Source organism: Montipora capricornis, chromosome 2 (genome assembly GCF_036669925.1).
Source record: "Montipora capricornis isolate CH-2021 chromosome 2, ASM3666992v2, whole genome shotgun sequence".
Lineage (NCBI taxonomy): Eukaryota > Metazoa > Cnidaria > Anthozoa > Scleractinia > Acroporidae > Montipora > Montipora capricornis.
This window is the reverse complement of record NC_090884.1, coordinates 56,244,927-56,261,417: the sequence shown is the minus strand read 5'-3', so window position 1 is coordinate 56,261,417 and position 16,491 is coordinate 56,244,927. Positions and strand designations below refer to the sequence as shown.

The following is a 16,491-nucleotide window of genomic DNA, read 5'->3' as shown; positions in this document are numbered from 1 at the left end:
TTTAGCAGTTTTAGCAGCGTGGGAAAATTCCCGTGCGGTGTATGACATAATTCAAACCTCGTCGTTTTATTATTTTTGTGATTTATATATTTCTGAGGTAGAAAAAATCAATCAGCACTGAAACTTGTTTTAGATTTTGAATCTCCCTCCAAATTCTGGGGCTTCCGAATTACTTACCGACTTCCTGTCGGACTGCCATTGTTACGCAAGCGGCCAATCAAAAATATAATTCAAATCGATTATCCCAGAGTCTCTCCGGGCGCTCACCCGCTGGCCAAAAAGCCCGAGGACTCTGGGTACGAGATTGTGAGAGAGGTGGTTCGAGGAGAAAATTACGTCAAAGGCTCACAAGTTTGAGAATGCAATGCGTGTGTACGCCGCAGAATTAATAACCAACACAGGAGTTACAGGCTTTCAGACTTTTAAACTTGCGTTTTGCATTTATAAGAAGCTGCATTCACACGCTGAAATTCTAAGCTACTGAGCCTTTGACATCACTTTTCCCTAGATCCATCAGTTTTGAACGTGAGTAATGGCTGAAGGTTAAACCCGAAACTTACACTCAAAGAAAACGGCCTTCGGATAAAATGAAACCTCAAAAATTTGCCAGTCAGGTTTTAATAAACACACTTTCAAAACCTGAAGAACAAAAAGGAAGTGACTTTTTTGATCACCGGGGCAGTTTAACACTAATCCGCGAGTTTGAATTTTGCCCGTCAAAAAATGCCTTGACAGTGCAATTTCATGCTGAACGAAAGTAAAACTCTACATAAAAAAATCTTGCGGAAACAGTTTTCATCACATAGTAAACTGCAAATTTAAGTTTCCAGTAATCGAGGATTAGCTCAATCGGGCTTTCAACAACTGGGCCCTGGGGCTTTCTGGAACTTTTTTTGCGCCAGGGGAAGACAAGAGTACGAACGTGCACGGTTTACAACAAAGAAAGGTTTTAAGAGAAAGGGATGATTGGTAGATAGTTAATTACATGATATACATGGTAAAACAAATACCAAAGGAATTACTTCGACCAATCACAGCAGGTGTAAAGAGTGCCATGAACCAATCAAAGCACAGGAAAAATCGCGCGTGCAAGTTGAGATTGGTTTTGGTTTTCCTTTTTATTGGTTGACAAAATGTCGCGAGATTTTTAAACCAATCACTAAGTGTAGCAATTGCAATCAAGTAATAACTTTCGACAGTCATTTGAAAAGTGATCTAAGAGACAGTCGAGCCATCAACTGAGCTACGATTGCGTGGCAAACTCGTCTACTAATTAGTACTCTGAAAACATGTCACTCAAATTCTTCTAGGAATTCAACTCAGATCCATAAGTTTTAATTCCAAATTGATACTATAAAATAAACGATACACAATCTTGCGGTGAAGGTTCTTCTAATATATACAGATATAATTGTAAGATTACCATAATTTCCTCAGATTTCCATGTGTGGAAGTTAAAACGACTCATATGAATAAGCACTCTATAAAAGCAACGGGATAAACAAACAAAAACAATTCACAGCACAAACAGTCCCCTCTTCGTTTCGAATAAAATAAATACAGGAGAGAAAAATGCTCAGTTGAGAGCCCTCGAGTGAATTAAGTTACCATGGCAATAACACGCAAACAATGTTCCAGCGCTCTCCCATGCGATTTTTCCAGCTCTAGTGAAAACAGAAGAGGTGCTGCTTGAGGGTGTATAAGTCCAGTAAACTTTGATTGCTCAATAACAGAGCATACAATCTATCGAAGATTTGCCTTCGATTGGAAAAAAATTTTAACTGAAAATAACAAACAATTAAAAGACTTCCCAATGCCATTATTACAAGTGACGAAAGTTCATGACCGGTGGCCAAACTCACGACAGCAAGAAAACAATTCGTAGCGACATATAAACGTGACAATGCTGTGTGCGGACCAAGACCTCCGGGAGAATGCGGTCTAAGATATTCAAAAGGCCATTTTTTTTTCCCATCAAAAATCAGACTGAACGATAAGCCTGACAGGCAAACAGCGGCCAAGGCGAATATTTTATAGTATTTACATCAGAAACTACAATTTAAGTTAACGCTTTCTTTGGGAATCGGAAGGTGGGATTTACAAGCCCGTGTTGCGATAAAAATAAAAGGACTTTCTCTTTTCTTTCATAAAACTTCTTTACATGGGCGGCGAGTTCAGTTAAATCTCTTTGCCCCCAGACATTGTAAAAATGAAAATCATTTTCTAGCTACAGTACTCGTATAAAACAAAGGTCTGCTTCGGTGCTCTTCAGCACCAGTCCGCTGTGTAGTTGAAATCGGCAAACAGTACCTGCAATGAGGAAAACAACTGGTAAACACCGAATCAATTTTCGTGGGAAAGGTTGCAGTTCTTCACCAGGCCAAACGGTTGGTTCAGTTGGATGAGCACTGGACTACCGTACGGGAGCTGCCTAGCCTGCGCAAAAAGCGTTGCCGTGCAAAGCGCAGATTTTCCCAACCAAGTCTCTCCCTCAATTGAAGGATTATTCTTAATTATCAATTTCCTGGAAGTGAAGTATTATCGTTCATTTTGGACACTGAAAGCTTGATAGGGATCATGGGAAATGAACATATTTCTCTTAGAAGCCGAACCCCAATGTCTGGACTCGAAGGACTCGCACCTAGGAACGTGTAATAAATAACCTCCTCACTTACCCACTAGACTACCACATCACTAACTGCGAGGATATATTTTTTTATTAATGTCAATAATTTTTTCTTCCAAAAGTGCCGCTGTAAACGTGTATTAACACCCGCTAAGAAGCAAGCTTACACAGTGAAAAATGTCAGTTACCAAACTTGAAGAGAAAACTAACCATTTTAAAATCAAGCTTCAGACTTTGGTAAATAATCGGCACATTTTCTAGTCAGTTGATCTTTAGTGGATAAAAACAGTTCCTTCAAAGTGGGTGGTCCCGGTTCAAATACCGTCCAGGGGGTGATTTTAATTATTTTCTTTTTATTTGCTACCACAAGTCCTGGGACAGAGTAATCTAAATGGAGGATTATACTTCATTTGGACCAAACTGACAATGAAGGATAATCCTTCATTTGAGGAAGAGATTGTGTAACATTTTCCGCATGTCGGCCGCGCGAGAGTTAAAGCAAAATGAAAGTTTGGAAAACGGGTGGGAGTGGGGAGACGAAGAACCCTTATCTCCCCACTCCCACCCGTTCTCTAAACTCTGTTTTCGATCCAACTTTCACTCGTCCGGAACGCGAAAAATCTTTGCTGCTCCGGGAACGCTTGTAGCCTGCGAGAAGGCGCTGCGCAACGAGTGGCAAAGCCACGAGAAACGGAGAAACGAGGGAAGCGAGCCAGTGAGACCCTGCAAGAAAAGCATTGTTTCCAGATACAGCGCGTTCGTAAACGAATGCAGCATTCAGAGTGGTGAAAAATGACAGGTCCTGTTTGTTTTTCAGTCATAGTTGTTGATGTTTGTCTCAATTTCGATTAGCTAATAACTTGGAGGGGCCGGATTCGAAAAACAGTACCATCCTTGCAGGCTCTCCTTTTTCGCTTGCCGGTTCGTCTCAGTCCCCTGACGGGTTCGCTTTGCTCGCCGCTCGTTTCTCGCGGCTTTACCACTCGTTTCCGGAGCGCCAATGAGCCTGCTCGCAGGCAAGAACGCTTGCTACCCAGGCTAGATCGCGGCTTTCGATCCCGGCCGGACGATCACTAAAAATCATAAAATTACTAAGAAGGAAGTGCTGCTTTTGTAATTAAATCAACAAACGGTTAGAATTTCAAGTCTTCCCAGGTAAGGACCACAAGATGGGTTGTCTTTTTAAGAACATATTTACTGTTAGAAACAAGTCAGGAGAGATTTAGTTCCCACTCAAATGTTGCGCCCTGACTTGTTTTAGATGGGGGCATGCATGGTTTCCATAATGGCTCGTAAATTGCATAATAAGCAGCTCGGCAAAAATCCCACAAACACTCCTGTAAAGCCCAGAGGGGAGGGGCCGTTACACAAGAGGCACATAATTCGTCGGGAGGGAACATAACGCAAAATTGTTATGCGTCTGTTTTCTTCGTCTGGGGTAAAGACATGCACTTAGGCCGCCTTTCACGACGTACTAAATCGCATTGTCTCTGTACACGCATAGGGAGCTTAAGCACGCGCGTTTTTCAGACGCGGACGCCACCGGAAGTGAGATGTTGACAGTTTCCCCTTTTAACTTGTCTTCACACAACCGCATTTAAATTGCTAAGTATCTTTTCTCTATTAGAGACTATTATTATAAAAATATGGGACACACCACTGCCCTGGCCCGCGAAATGTTCTCTTCCGGTTGCCGTCCGCGTCTCAAAAACGCGCGTGCTTAAGCATACCAAAAGTGCTTGCTCAAGTTCGTCCAAGACGGATTATGCCTAACACATCTTTTACCAGTCTTTACACTAGACAGTTAATAACACAAACGCATAATTCGTCTGGGCGAATTCCGACTCTTTATTATAAAAACGCTAACAATGGAAAAGCTCCTTTTGACGATACCTGTTCTTCATTTGTTAGCAGTCGTGATTCCTTAGGTGGAGTCAGGACTGGTTCTTCGGACGTGAACTCTTCATCGAAATTACTGACATCCTCCGCGTGTCGCTAACGAGAGATATTAAAACATCTTTTAAACAAGGCAAAGCATGAAGAATGAAGCAACTGTTATCTTTGTCGTTAAGGTTCCCAGAAAATAACGCTGACTAAACAATCTAAGACATCTCGCAATATTTTGTTTTCATGGGGAATAAGTTTGAGCCATAAACCAATAACAAAAAAATTCCCCACCTGAAAATAATAAGCAATTAAGTAGTACTTACCACACTCGGGACAAAAGGAGGTCTAACTTTTCTTGCTAGAAGGTCGTCCCAATTCATGTCCTGATGACAATTAAAAAAAAAACAAAAAAACAAAAAGAACTTATGGCCTATTCTAAGTTACTCACTCGAGTTAACAGGTTCAAGTTCAAATAATATACATAAAAAAATGCTCTTCACCTCAAGGCTTACCGCCTTGGGTAATTGAAGTATCAAAAGAGAATTTACACGAGAGGACGTCGAAGCATGCCCTGAAGCAAACAGAGTACCTTACCCTAAAGAAAGGCTGTTTTCTAACATCCTCTGCATCTTTTTCGGTGGCTCCTAACCTCCTCTCGGGGTTCCGTCTGAGTAACTGCAAGAAAGAATTAAAAGCCGAGAGGTTGCGTTGAGAGGTCGGCTAAAAAATCGGGAAGCGCGGCCAAAAAACGGTAGCAACAGGACGCAGATTTACTGTTAAGACCCAAATGCGGTAGATAATAAAAGATCAGAAATTAGTTTCTTGTTGTTTGGTGATGAGGAATATTAAATAGTCAGGAGGCGACTAGGTCCTTTTGAAGAGCTTTTAAGAACGGCGACCGATGCTATCCCTTCCTGACAGCAAGCACCGCGTGCCGTCAGCAACTTACCCTTCTCATTATCGCAATAGCTTCCGTTGAAAGAAATCTTGGGTAACGAACTTCGTCATTTACAATAGAGTCAAAAACTTCTTCCTCGTCATCTCCCGGAAACGGAGACTAAAACCAAACAAACAAAAGCCATTAGTAATAAATGAAAAAGAAAACCTGAAGAAAATCAGCCAAAGCAGAAACACCACGAAGTCGAAATTTCGAGCGTCAAAGCCAAAAACAGCGCTTGTGACGTGCGAAGGGAAAACCGGTAAATCCTAGGAAAAGCTCTGGGGGTTGAGTAGAGAGCCAACTAACACTGCCCATTCATGACCCAGAGTCTGGGAATCGAACTCTGGACCCACTGGCGAAGACAAGGACCTTCATCACTGCACCGATCCTGCTATGACCATTCGAAACTTGTCTATTAGGTTTACTCGCTCGAAATCGGTCTTGCATGGTCAGTTATCTAAACCTATGGCTCAAGTTTTATTACACAGAGTTTCTTTCTCATGCAAGCCCACTTTTTATGGAGCAGAACTCACCTCTCCTACAAGCATTTCAAAGATAAGAACACCGAGTCCCCACCAGTCGACAGCACGAGTATACGAGGTCTCTGTAAGAACCTGGACATAAGAAAGCAACTATTAGAACAAACGCCCTCATTACAAAGTCAACGGAATGAAGGAATAGCGAGAGCAAATCAACCACTTCTTAAAACAAAAGCACAGAATAGGCCATTATAACAGAGAGAGGCATGTCTCTCAAGGGATGGACATTGTCAGTTAATTAAATAGAAATAACGAGATACAGGTCTTAAAAAGAACAGCTCAAAAAAGGCATTAGGGGCATTTACCTTGCTTATTTTATTTTTTCCCAGATAAAGATCCCCATAACCCCAGTCGATAAAAGAAATTTCAAAAGCCAACCGTCACTCAAGTTAAGCCTAATTGGTTGAGTGGTTTTCATGGATAGGTGACCTCTTAGTATAGAGAGATCTATACAGACAGCTCCCTCATAAATAGTATCAACTTAAGTTTAACAGTCCCACCCTTCCCAGTCACCTAAAGAAACCCTCCCCAAACTTTAAGGAAGTTGAATGTTCATCTTCCATAAATAACGAATGAAAATGAGGTGGCTTCCTTAAAACTGATTGTTGAACTAACAGTAAAATTACACAGTTGGGTACAAAGCACCTTTTCCCGAAAGTCCCGAAACTTTTAGGACCCAAAAAGCCAATTTGCGAAAACTTCCAACCGCTTGCTTTGGGAAGCCGGGCTATCTGTTATTATGTTTTCAAGGAAATAAAAAGAAAAATGACTGTGAAGTTCGACGACTTAAATCCTCTTCAGATACAAAGAGAATTGTACCCGAAAAAGTCTCGTAAAGTTTCGGGACTTTCGAGAAAAAAACGGGCCCCTGACCACTAAATACCAGAACCTCAACATCGACAAAAATCTACCAGAAATCAGTAACCGGTTCCTTTCAGTTTCTGTTAGAAACAGTTAACCAAAATGTTCGTTTGGTGACACTAACCTCTGGAGCTAAAAACTCGGGAGTGCCACAGAAGGTGCCGGTTCGTGCTCCATAACCCATTCCTTCCTTACACAAACCGAAGTCAGCAATTTTCACGTAGCCTTCAGAATCCAGCAGTAAATTGTCCAGCTTCAAATCTCTGAAACGAAGAATAGACAACTGCATCATTTTCAAGTTGTAACAGTAAAATGCAGTGCCAGTTGTCAAGCATTTTAGGGCTCTTAAGATAAGAATGCTACGGTAACAGCAAGCATTTATGCGTTATTCATAGCGTTTTGTATCCTTAGGAGTTTCACAACTTGAAAAGCAGGTATGCCATAATACAAACTATTACAATAGTCATACCAGCATATGGTTGTCAGATATTTCCTGATTTTCTTTATATTACATACATAGTAGCAGTAGGATTTGCACACAATTTGGGGTCCATCCACACACAAAGATTTTTAAGTGAAATTGGGAAGGTGAAATCGCAGAGTTTCAAGTCCCTGTCAAGTGTCCTTGGGATGTTCAACCCACGATAAAAAAGGGTTGAGGAAGTCAGAAGGCATCTGAAAAAAGATTTGCTGGCCTATAAATGTAGGATTTTAGATCAACTGTGTTGGGGTCTGCATTTGGAGGACTAAAAACTTCTAGTTTAAATCTCCCCTTTTAAAAAAACTTGCCTGTAAACTATTTCGTGTTCATGGAGATATTGAAGGCCTAACACAACACATGATGTGTAAAACCTAAAAAAAAAGATGACAATGTAAGATAGAGCAACAAGAACCTCAACTGCCAGGACAAAGAGTAAAGTCAATGGCTACCTACAATATGAGATCAAGTTAAATTGAAATGAATTTGGCACCTTCAAAGAGAACTACGCTCAGTTGTCCAAGTCAGTTCCATCACTGACGACAAAATTACACATATACATGTAGCTGATAGCAAGCAAGCTTACACTGTTCTAGGTTCTGAGAAAACATCTGCATGGATGTGCATCATGAGATCTCCACCAGGGGCATACTCCATTACAAAACACACATGTTCCTAGATAAAAAGGAAAAAAGGAAAAAAGGAAAGGAAAGGAACTTTATTTGAGTGTCAAGTCTTCTAGTGCTGAAACAATAATTGGGGACACTGCAAACTGAAATCAACAAATTAACACAATTCAAATCAAATGTCGGTTTTTAAGGAGAGGGGAAAACCGTAGTACCCAGAGAAAAACCTCTCGGTGCAGAGTGGAGAACCAACAAACTCATCTGGTGCGGGGATGGTGCAGTGGTGAGAGCACTTTTCTCCCACCAATGTGGCCTCCCGGGTTCAATTCCCAGACTCGGCATCATATGTGGGTTGAGTTTTGATAAGATGGTAAAGTAAAGGTAAAGTCACTGCTTACGAGCCAGAAGGCCCATCAGGCCGGTGCTTATCTCCGGTTTCCACAGCATGAAGCGATTAGGAGAATTTCTACTCCCCCCTTGATGGGATGCTAGTCCATCGCAGGGTTACCCCCAGCATAAGTTCGCCGGTACCCATTTATACACCTGGGTGGAGAGAGGCACTGTGAGAGTAAAGTGTCTTGCCCAAGAACACAACACAATGTCCCTGGCCAGGACCGGAACCCGAACCACTTGATCCGGAGTCAAGCGCACTAACCATGAGGCCACCGCGCCTCTCACAGAATAGACAAAAAAAAAAAGGAGAATACCTTTACAGTATTTTATGCCTAAGACAGAATAATGCAAAATGTGGAGTTTTTAAATTTTGGAAAGAGCACTTTTAAAAAGATGAAACTTTTTTTTCAATTCAATTCAATTTGTTTCCTCTTGATGTAGTTACTTAGTTTAATTACACACATTAAAACAAACACAAATTCAAAAAGTAGAAGTAAAACGCGAGACCAAAAAAATCACCCAAAAATGGGCTTAAACTCTCTACAATTTGTCAGTAATCCCAAGTCACCACACCAAATTGGCCCAAGTCATTTTGTGGGGCTGTAATAGTCTCTTAAAGGACAACTTGTAATAATAATTATCATTACCTCAGTTTGAAAACATGCAAATAAGTTGACTAAGAATGGGTGTCGCATCTTGTTTGCAGTCAAGAATATTCTCTTCTCAGACAACAAACTGAAAAAAAATAAAAATAAGAAAAGTATTAGTAATCCCATTTTCATAACCAGGTAGCAAATGGTGTCAAAACCAGCAGCAGTTCTAGGATACCAACCTTTCAACTTCTTCTCGTGAAATGATGTCTCCCTTTTTCAAGGCTTTGATGGCAAATAGTTCATTAGTGTTTCTGTATTCGGCTAAAATAACCTAAAGTAAAAAGGAAACAACTTAATTATAAGTTATAAAACTACAGGTACAAAGCTGGAATATTGTAACTGGGTGGCACAAAGATTCAAGAAAACAAACTAATAAAATACATGTACTTAACAAAGTAAGTTGTGGATTGCTCACAATGAGAAAAAAAAAATCATGATCATCTACATGTAAGATAAGCAGAGACTGGGTATGAAAAATCATGGAAAACAGATCCTGACTGGGTGTCACGTACTGATAGCCACTTTGAATTAACTAACCCTTTTCCTTCTAAGGGTGCCCGCAAACGAGGAAACAATGTTGCGGAAACATTGTTGGCGAAGCAAATGTTTCCCTGTTTGTGGGCACCTGAAGGGTGACAGACAGATTTTACTCTGTCTAATACCAGACCATTCTACTCGTCAGTGGGGACCGTTTGAACGGGTTAATTTAGATACAGAATACAAATTAGCCTACTGATCCACACAATCACCTGACAAGTAAGATACAGTGCTTGCAAGGGAGATGTAGACTGTGGATTGCCATTCAAGTTACCCATACAGTAACACTGCCATATAATTTGTGCATCCATCACTTTTCTCTCTGGCTCTGTCTGAAAACCCCCTAAAGGTGGATGGCCATTGAAGTATGGCCTCTAACTATATTTTTCTTATTTAATTTAAAGCAAAAAAAAAGGAAAAAAAAAAACTCTTCTGACCTTTCCAAAATGGCCTCTGCCCAGTACACTGATGCATCGAAAACTGTCAATGTTCATGTGACTGATTATACTTGTGGGAGGTGAGGGAGGTCTAAAATAAAAACAAAGTTATTTAACATTTTATTAATGATATCACTTTGTTACCAAGTACATGGAATCAAGACTTTATGCTGACGACACAACTGGTTACTGTTCGAGTACTTGTTCAACTATTCTGCAATTATTACAATCAAATGAGGATGTCTCTACTTGCTAACTGGTTGCGCAGAAACTATCTTAAAGTAAACAGTTTAAAGACTCAAGCCATGGTATTGGGATCAACTAATCACAACCTCAGCTTCCCGTTGGAGGGCAATGACATTAAATTAAAAAATGAACTTAAGCCACTGGGAGTCTCTATTGACAGTAAATTTATCATGTATTACGCATGTAACTAGCATTTTGAGTAAGACCCATGCTCAAGTTGGTGCACTTAATAGCAGGATCCCTAATTTTACTGATGACAAAACCACAATACACCTTTTGCGGGTTTCAAATACAATCTCTGACAACATCAGGTGAACAAACTATTTCGTTCTTCGAACCCTTTTAAATCTCCTAAGTCTATTAATTAATTATGAGAAATTATTAACCCTTTGACGCCTAAACCGGCCAGAATTAGTATTTTAATTACTCTGTCCAACGCCAGACGATTTCAAGTCAATTTAATTTTGAACCTATCAAAACAGTGACACCCTGCTCATGCCCTCCTTCTCTTCTTTAAGGGCCATAGGCAACAGGGACCTTCTTATATTAACAACTTGATCTCTGTTAAACCATGCCAATAAAATCTTAGACTGAGGTAGTGGGACGCACTTAGATCTTTCTTATATATATGCTGTAAGCTGTGGAATACAGTCTTCCTTTAGCCATGAAGGGGCCAGTAGTATTTCCATTTTCAAAATGAATTTACATAAACTTGACCAAGGAGAAATATTGCACATGCACTTTCTAAACCTAAATAGTTAACTTTTCAGTCACCTTGCAGTGCTAGTATTATTTTAAAACTGTTTTTACGTTGCTGTCTTAACTTGGGGAGGGTTAATCATAAATAATTATTTCCTTTTCCCAACAGGAATTACATAAGATATATACGCATGGATGCGTGCGTACCGTCATTTTTAACCTTGATGATGGCAAACAGCCGAAAACGTTTGGTTTTAGCATTTTAATTTTACAAAAATTACCTTGTAAATGGCATATATTTTACCTAAGCGAACATTAGGGACACAATTATACATAAATTTTTTAAGTATTTTTTTACACACATTTTTGTAACGAGCATTCTTTGCTCATTCATGTCTCATGTATAAAAAAAGTTTTGATCAATATATATTTTTTTATCTTAAATAGAGTTGGTAAAGGTTACTGAAGATCATTTCAATCATTAGTTGCAACAAGAGAAATATAGGTGACAGAGAATAAAGGATGTGTCAAGTAATTAGGGGGCTGGTCATGCGAGATGAGTTTGTTTGAGTAGTTTTTCTCTTGGTACTCTGGTTTTCCCTTTCCACAAAAACCAACTTATGGTTTGATATGAGTTGAGTTGACCTGTACAGTATCGACCCTAACAGTGTCCCAGCACCAACATTAATATTGTTCAGTCGACACTTATGTAAAGTTCATTAATACATTTGGTCCTTTGGGTCAATTAATATCAATGTCAGTATGTTTTCAGAGGGATTAATGCAGGCAGAAGGCATGTGTACTTGATCAACAAATGAAAGCTTGGTGTTGCCATCATCACCATGCCACGTTGTAATGCTCCGATGGCTTCAAATTGTCATGTAGTCCTGGGGCCGGTTGTTCAAAAGCCGATTAACGCTAATCCCAGATTAAAATTTAACCAAGGAGTTTATTTCCCTACTACTAAATGCTGTTCAAAGCTGATATTCGGCAAAACTATACATTAGAAGAAGTCAATCTTGAAAAACCAAAATAAGCAAAAGATACTTTCATCAAAAAGTTGAAAACATGAAACAAAAGTTTAAGTTAATCCTGGATTAAGTTAATCAGCTTTCGAACAACCAGGCCCTGAACATCAAGGCCAGGGCACTAACTTCCATTTATGAAAGAAACTGGTGCAAAATTCATGAATCCCAGCTCTACATGTAGGTAGCACTATTCTCGCCAGAATGTCATCTTGACTGCACCATAGTACATGTAAATTCTTGTGTCAAACTTACTTTCGTCTAACAGGTGGAGCTGGCTTTTTAGGGGGGGCTGCAGATCAGATCTTTGAGGACTTGGGCTATCTAAGAATCCAAAAGCTGAAAGAGCATCCTGCAATACAAACAAAGCATGCTGTTATTATCTGTCAACACTGATGATTCAATTTGTCAACCACCAGAATCTGATCAAAATGTCATTCAAAAGTCTCCATATTATAGACATTATATCTATAATTATTTTGTGTAATAAATGTGTTTACTTTAAGTCCCTTAACTTTTTACAGATATAATTATGTGCAATGTATTTACATTTTTTTTTCCTTTTTTCCTACATGTATGGCAAATAAATAAATGAAAGTGAAATGAGATGAAATGAAATAGTAACCATATTTTTCAAAATGATAAAGAGGATACTCTTTTGTCTCATTCCTGACACAGTCATTCAACTTCAAGGTCCCAATTTGACACCTCAAACATGATCTGGGCTGGGTTTCAAACTCACATTCTCTCGCATCAGATGGTAATTGCATTACTACATGTAAAAGTACTGATCTACATGTAACTGTTCTACAAGAATATTGAGTTACAGTTGTGGCTGTAGCCCTGTACAACATTTCCATGCACTTGAAGCTGCAGATCTAGTAACATTGATACTTGTGTCAAAAGATACCTGGACTTCATTTTCATTGACTGATTTTTTTGGTGTGGACCCCACTGGTACCCCAGTGTTGTTTGATGGTTTCCTGTTCTTGCCAGGCGTGGTGCTGTTGTAGTCGGGTTGTTTCGGGGGTGACTGTGTTTGAGGCCGTTGTGATGCACTACAAAATGAAACATTAATTCCATTATAAATAAAAGAGCAATTAATATTATTAACTGAAGGGTGTAGTGTAACGTGAAGTGCTAGATTTCTAGCACTGGAAATAAAATTATGATATTAAATTATGATAATAAATTATGATTGTAATTCATGCTACTGTAGTCCACTGGAATGATGAATACCAACAGTAGTAATCAGTATACTGTATACCACAAAAGTGAATAGTGCTGTCTGCATTTTCTGATCGGATAGCTTGGAGGTGGCAGTACTACTGCACTGGGCATATGGAGAAAAACAAAATGGCTTCCTGTTTCACTTCAAAAGAAGATTAACAACTGCCTCGCAAAGTGGAGGTTGGGTGCCTGAGACATCCAGGAGCTAATCCACTATTGGAAGTCTCCCAGATGGAGACTGCTCCCATTTCTGGCAAATCCAGGCAACCCAGCCATGAGCCCCCACGTGGAGGGAGAAAGCAGGCACCAGTCACACTGATAAACAGTGGACAGAAAGGGAGGGAGAGGGGAGGGGAGACAGCCTCCAAGGAATCCCCACGCTCAGGAAAACGCTAATGCTCAGAAAACGCTGACTAAAATGCCAACAAACTGCTACAATGCCCTATGGACCAAGAACACGAAGAATCCTGGCACATGCGCACATCTGACAAACCGCTGACCGCGAAGGTAAAACTTGTGCTCCTACTTGTTAACTCTGCTAAATTGCATTTAACTGCATATAAAATAATAATTTTATTGATCAACTCATGATCAGCCAATTTTTCAATTTGTACGTGATATACTAAAACCATTTATAATTAATGCTAACAACTGCATACTTCAAGAAAAAGTCTGTATGTCCAGCCCTCAACTCTTAATACAGACAGACAGACAGACAATACAGACCACACAATCTTGTGATTTTGGTTACATGTAGTATTTCTGACTTGCATGGAAAACAATAGATCTCTGAAATAATTGTTTCTTTGATCATTATCACAAAACTGGGAACCAAAAACATAACAAGGTTACTGTTATCCATGGACAGATAGAAATTTCTGATTGCATGGTTGTCAAGGTTAAGAAGTGCTACTTTATGACTGTGAGAAATGTTTGTTTCTTGTTACATGGAGACAAGCAATTGCACCAGTTGACAAAAGTATCAACAACACAATAGCTCAACATACTTATGTTCCTAAAATTACCATGTAAGAACTATTCTGAATGATGCACGAAGTCATATAGTATTAAAGTGGATTTTTGTAATGATCGACTGTCCTTGGGGTCATGTAGCAGCTCTTGCAATCATAGTAGTCTGATGACTTTCCATAGATAAAAATCAATAAAAGCAATTAATGAACCTAGGAAAGGATCTACTTCCAAGCTTGCCAGAGCTGCTGCATGCCACTCTGCAGTACTGGTGCACATGTACATCGACTGAACTTGTTACCTCGGAAAGGGATGTGATGTGAATTTGGACTAAGAGTAGAGTCATTGGTTGTACAGTGTCGGGTGGCGCCGCTCTCTTCAGTAATCTGGCCCATGTTGCAACGTTTGTGTTCATCTGACCCGCCGAAGAAAATTCTTTCCCTGCATCAAGGAAAACAAATTTGATGTTCTAATATCAATTTACTGACACTTTAGGAGCCTCTGTCATAGCCAGCCTCTTTTGGTCCGTTGTAAGGGCTTTAGAAACTATGAACTACCCTCATAGTGCAAGTTAACACAAAGGAGCAACATGTGCAAATGTTTGAGCTCATGCACATCATTGATGAGAAATACAATACATCTTGCTAAATAACCATGACTGTAAGTGAAACAACTTACACCAAAGAGATCATCTCTTATCAAACGAGGGAGATATAGCCATGCGTTACAATTAACCAATAAGTACTTTATTATGGATGTTATTGTGTAAGTACAACAAAAGTTGTTTCCTTGAAACCATATACTAGATACATGCTTGCAACTTTGTTGTAGACTAATAAGCCAGCCCAAAAATTAGCTGGAACTTCAATTCAATAATTGAAATCGAGAGAAAAGAGGCATTAGTGAAGCAGGTGGACATAACAACACAACACTGTTTTCATAATTATATTACAGACTTAAATTCTCACACCTTTCTGAATAGGAAAACAACTTCTTCTGTACGGCTGAAAGAAGCCTTGGTTTCTTAGGTCACCATGGGATTACGAAATGTTTACCGGATTGACCCTCACATTTAAAAAGGAAACACAAACATAGTCACAGTTTAGAAGCATTCTTGAGGACAACCAAAGCCCTAGATTTAAGCTCCATACAACAAGCTTTGGCTTTCTTCTGAGTAACACATAAGAATAAGTTATATACTACGGCGTGAAACCAACAGGTAGGAGTCAGCCATCAAAAACACACCGCAAGTCTAAACTAAATGAAGAAGGAAAAATAAGGTTATTTTAATGGAAGCACAATATTATTTTAAACGAAAAATTCTCTAAGAGACACTCAAAATTTTTAAAAATTGTCCAATTAGTGCTTTTTATGGTAATCATTGTGCTGCCTTTCCTCATTCAAAAAACAACTTCTGCTTTTCTTTGATAACTAAGTACCAGTGTATATTGTTGCACACTATTCAACCCAGGACTAAAATTAAAAAAAAATCATCGAGAAACAAAGCTGACAATTATCAAGGAAAAAAAGGTGGCCAAAGTCTTAATATTATTGAAACTAACCTTTCCAAAAAAAATACTAGTGTTGGAATGAAAACAATAAAATTGCATCGAGAAGGTGAAGTAGAGGGCAGTATCATTTCAAGGCTCACTGGGACATTCACTGCATAATGCACAAAGCATTTTTTCAGGAAATCAATTGCAAAGAAAAATTTCAATTTGCTATTGTATACAAGACCTTCTAACAATAGAATAGTGTAGCTGAGTGCTAGTAAGAATAATAATTATTACAAGATTATAGCTCTGCTACAAATCACGAATACGGTGTACATGTTATGTGCAATATACCTCAATCTGCTCAATATTAACACATACATATAGAAAATGGATTTTAAATTGTAAACAAGCAGAAAATCTACTTCAACATAAGAGAGAAATGAGAGAAAATTGGGTTTAAAAATATAATGGCAAAATTAGACATAACTCTTTCTGAAAAAAAATTCAAGAAATGATTTGGAAAGTTCCAAATTCAAATATTGTTAACTTCTCTCATGAAGTATTCATGGCACAAAATTGGGCATGATATATGTTTTTGTTTTAACCTAGGTGAAAACTGTGTAAATTTAAAATAAAGCCTTTTTTTTCTTGCTTTTTGAGTTTCAGTAGCTTGTCATCATGTTAAAAACCGCCTGAACTGAACAAAGGTATAGGACATATACTATGATGGAACGATTCTGTCCTCTTGCTTGGCAAGGGATTAGAGTTTTTTATATCATTGGGCGGAAGACAATATCACAGACTAATCTCGTGTAAGTTAGTTCAGTACAAAACAAGAAAGATGATCCA

The 16,491-nt window shown here is 39.0% G+C and overlaps 1 protein-coding gene across 1 annotated transcript; it reads right to left on the bottom strand.

The window, feature by feature from the left end:
• Nucleotides 1-1,292: 1,292 nt before the first annotated feature.
• LOC138028158 (serine/threonine-protein kinase N2-like) lies at nucleotides 1,293-13,005 on the bottom strand. The gene is made up of 14 exons (XM_068875639.1): nucleotides 12,858-13,005; nucleotides 12,203-12,299; nucleotides 9,978-10,068; nucleotides 9,183-9,274; nucleotides 8,998-9,085; nucleotides 7,918-8,006; nucleotides 7,643-7,705; nucleotides 6,978-7,116; nucleotides 5,987-6,067; nucleotides 5,463-5,570; nucleotides 5,108-5,188; nucleotides 4,837-4,896; nucleotides 4,520-4,621; nucleotides 1,293-2,310 (listed from the first exon to the last, which is right to left on the bottom strand). Exons 3-14 carry the CDS (start codon nucleotides 10,032-10,034, stop codon nucleotides 2,269-2,271), a joined length of 1,002 nt encoding a protein of 333 aa, XP_068731740.1. The 5' UTR covers nucleotides 10,035-10,068; nucleotides 12,203-12,299; nucleotides 12,858-13,005; the 3' UTR covers nucleotides 1,293-2,268.
• Between the last annotated feature and the right edge of the window lie 3,486 nt (nucleotides 13,006-16,491).

Coding starts and splice junctions, on each gene's coding strand:
- LOC138028158 (XM_068875639.1), bottom strand. CDS start 10,034: ATGAACATTGACAGTTTTCGATGCATCAGTGTACTGGGCAGAGGCCAT. Junction 9,275..9,977: donor GCAGAGGCCATTTTGGAAAG/GTCAGAAGAGTT, acceptor TTTTTACTTTAG/GTTATTTTAGCCGAATACAG. Junction 2,311..4,519: donor TGCTAACAAATGAAGAACAG/GTATCGTCAAAA, acceptor TCCTCATTGCAG/GTACTGTTTGCCGATTTCAA.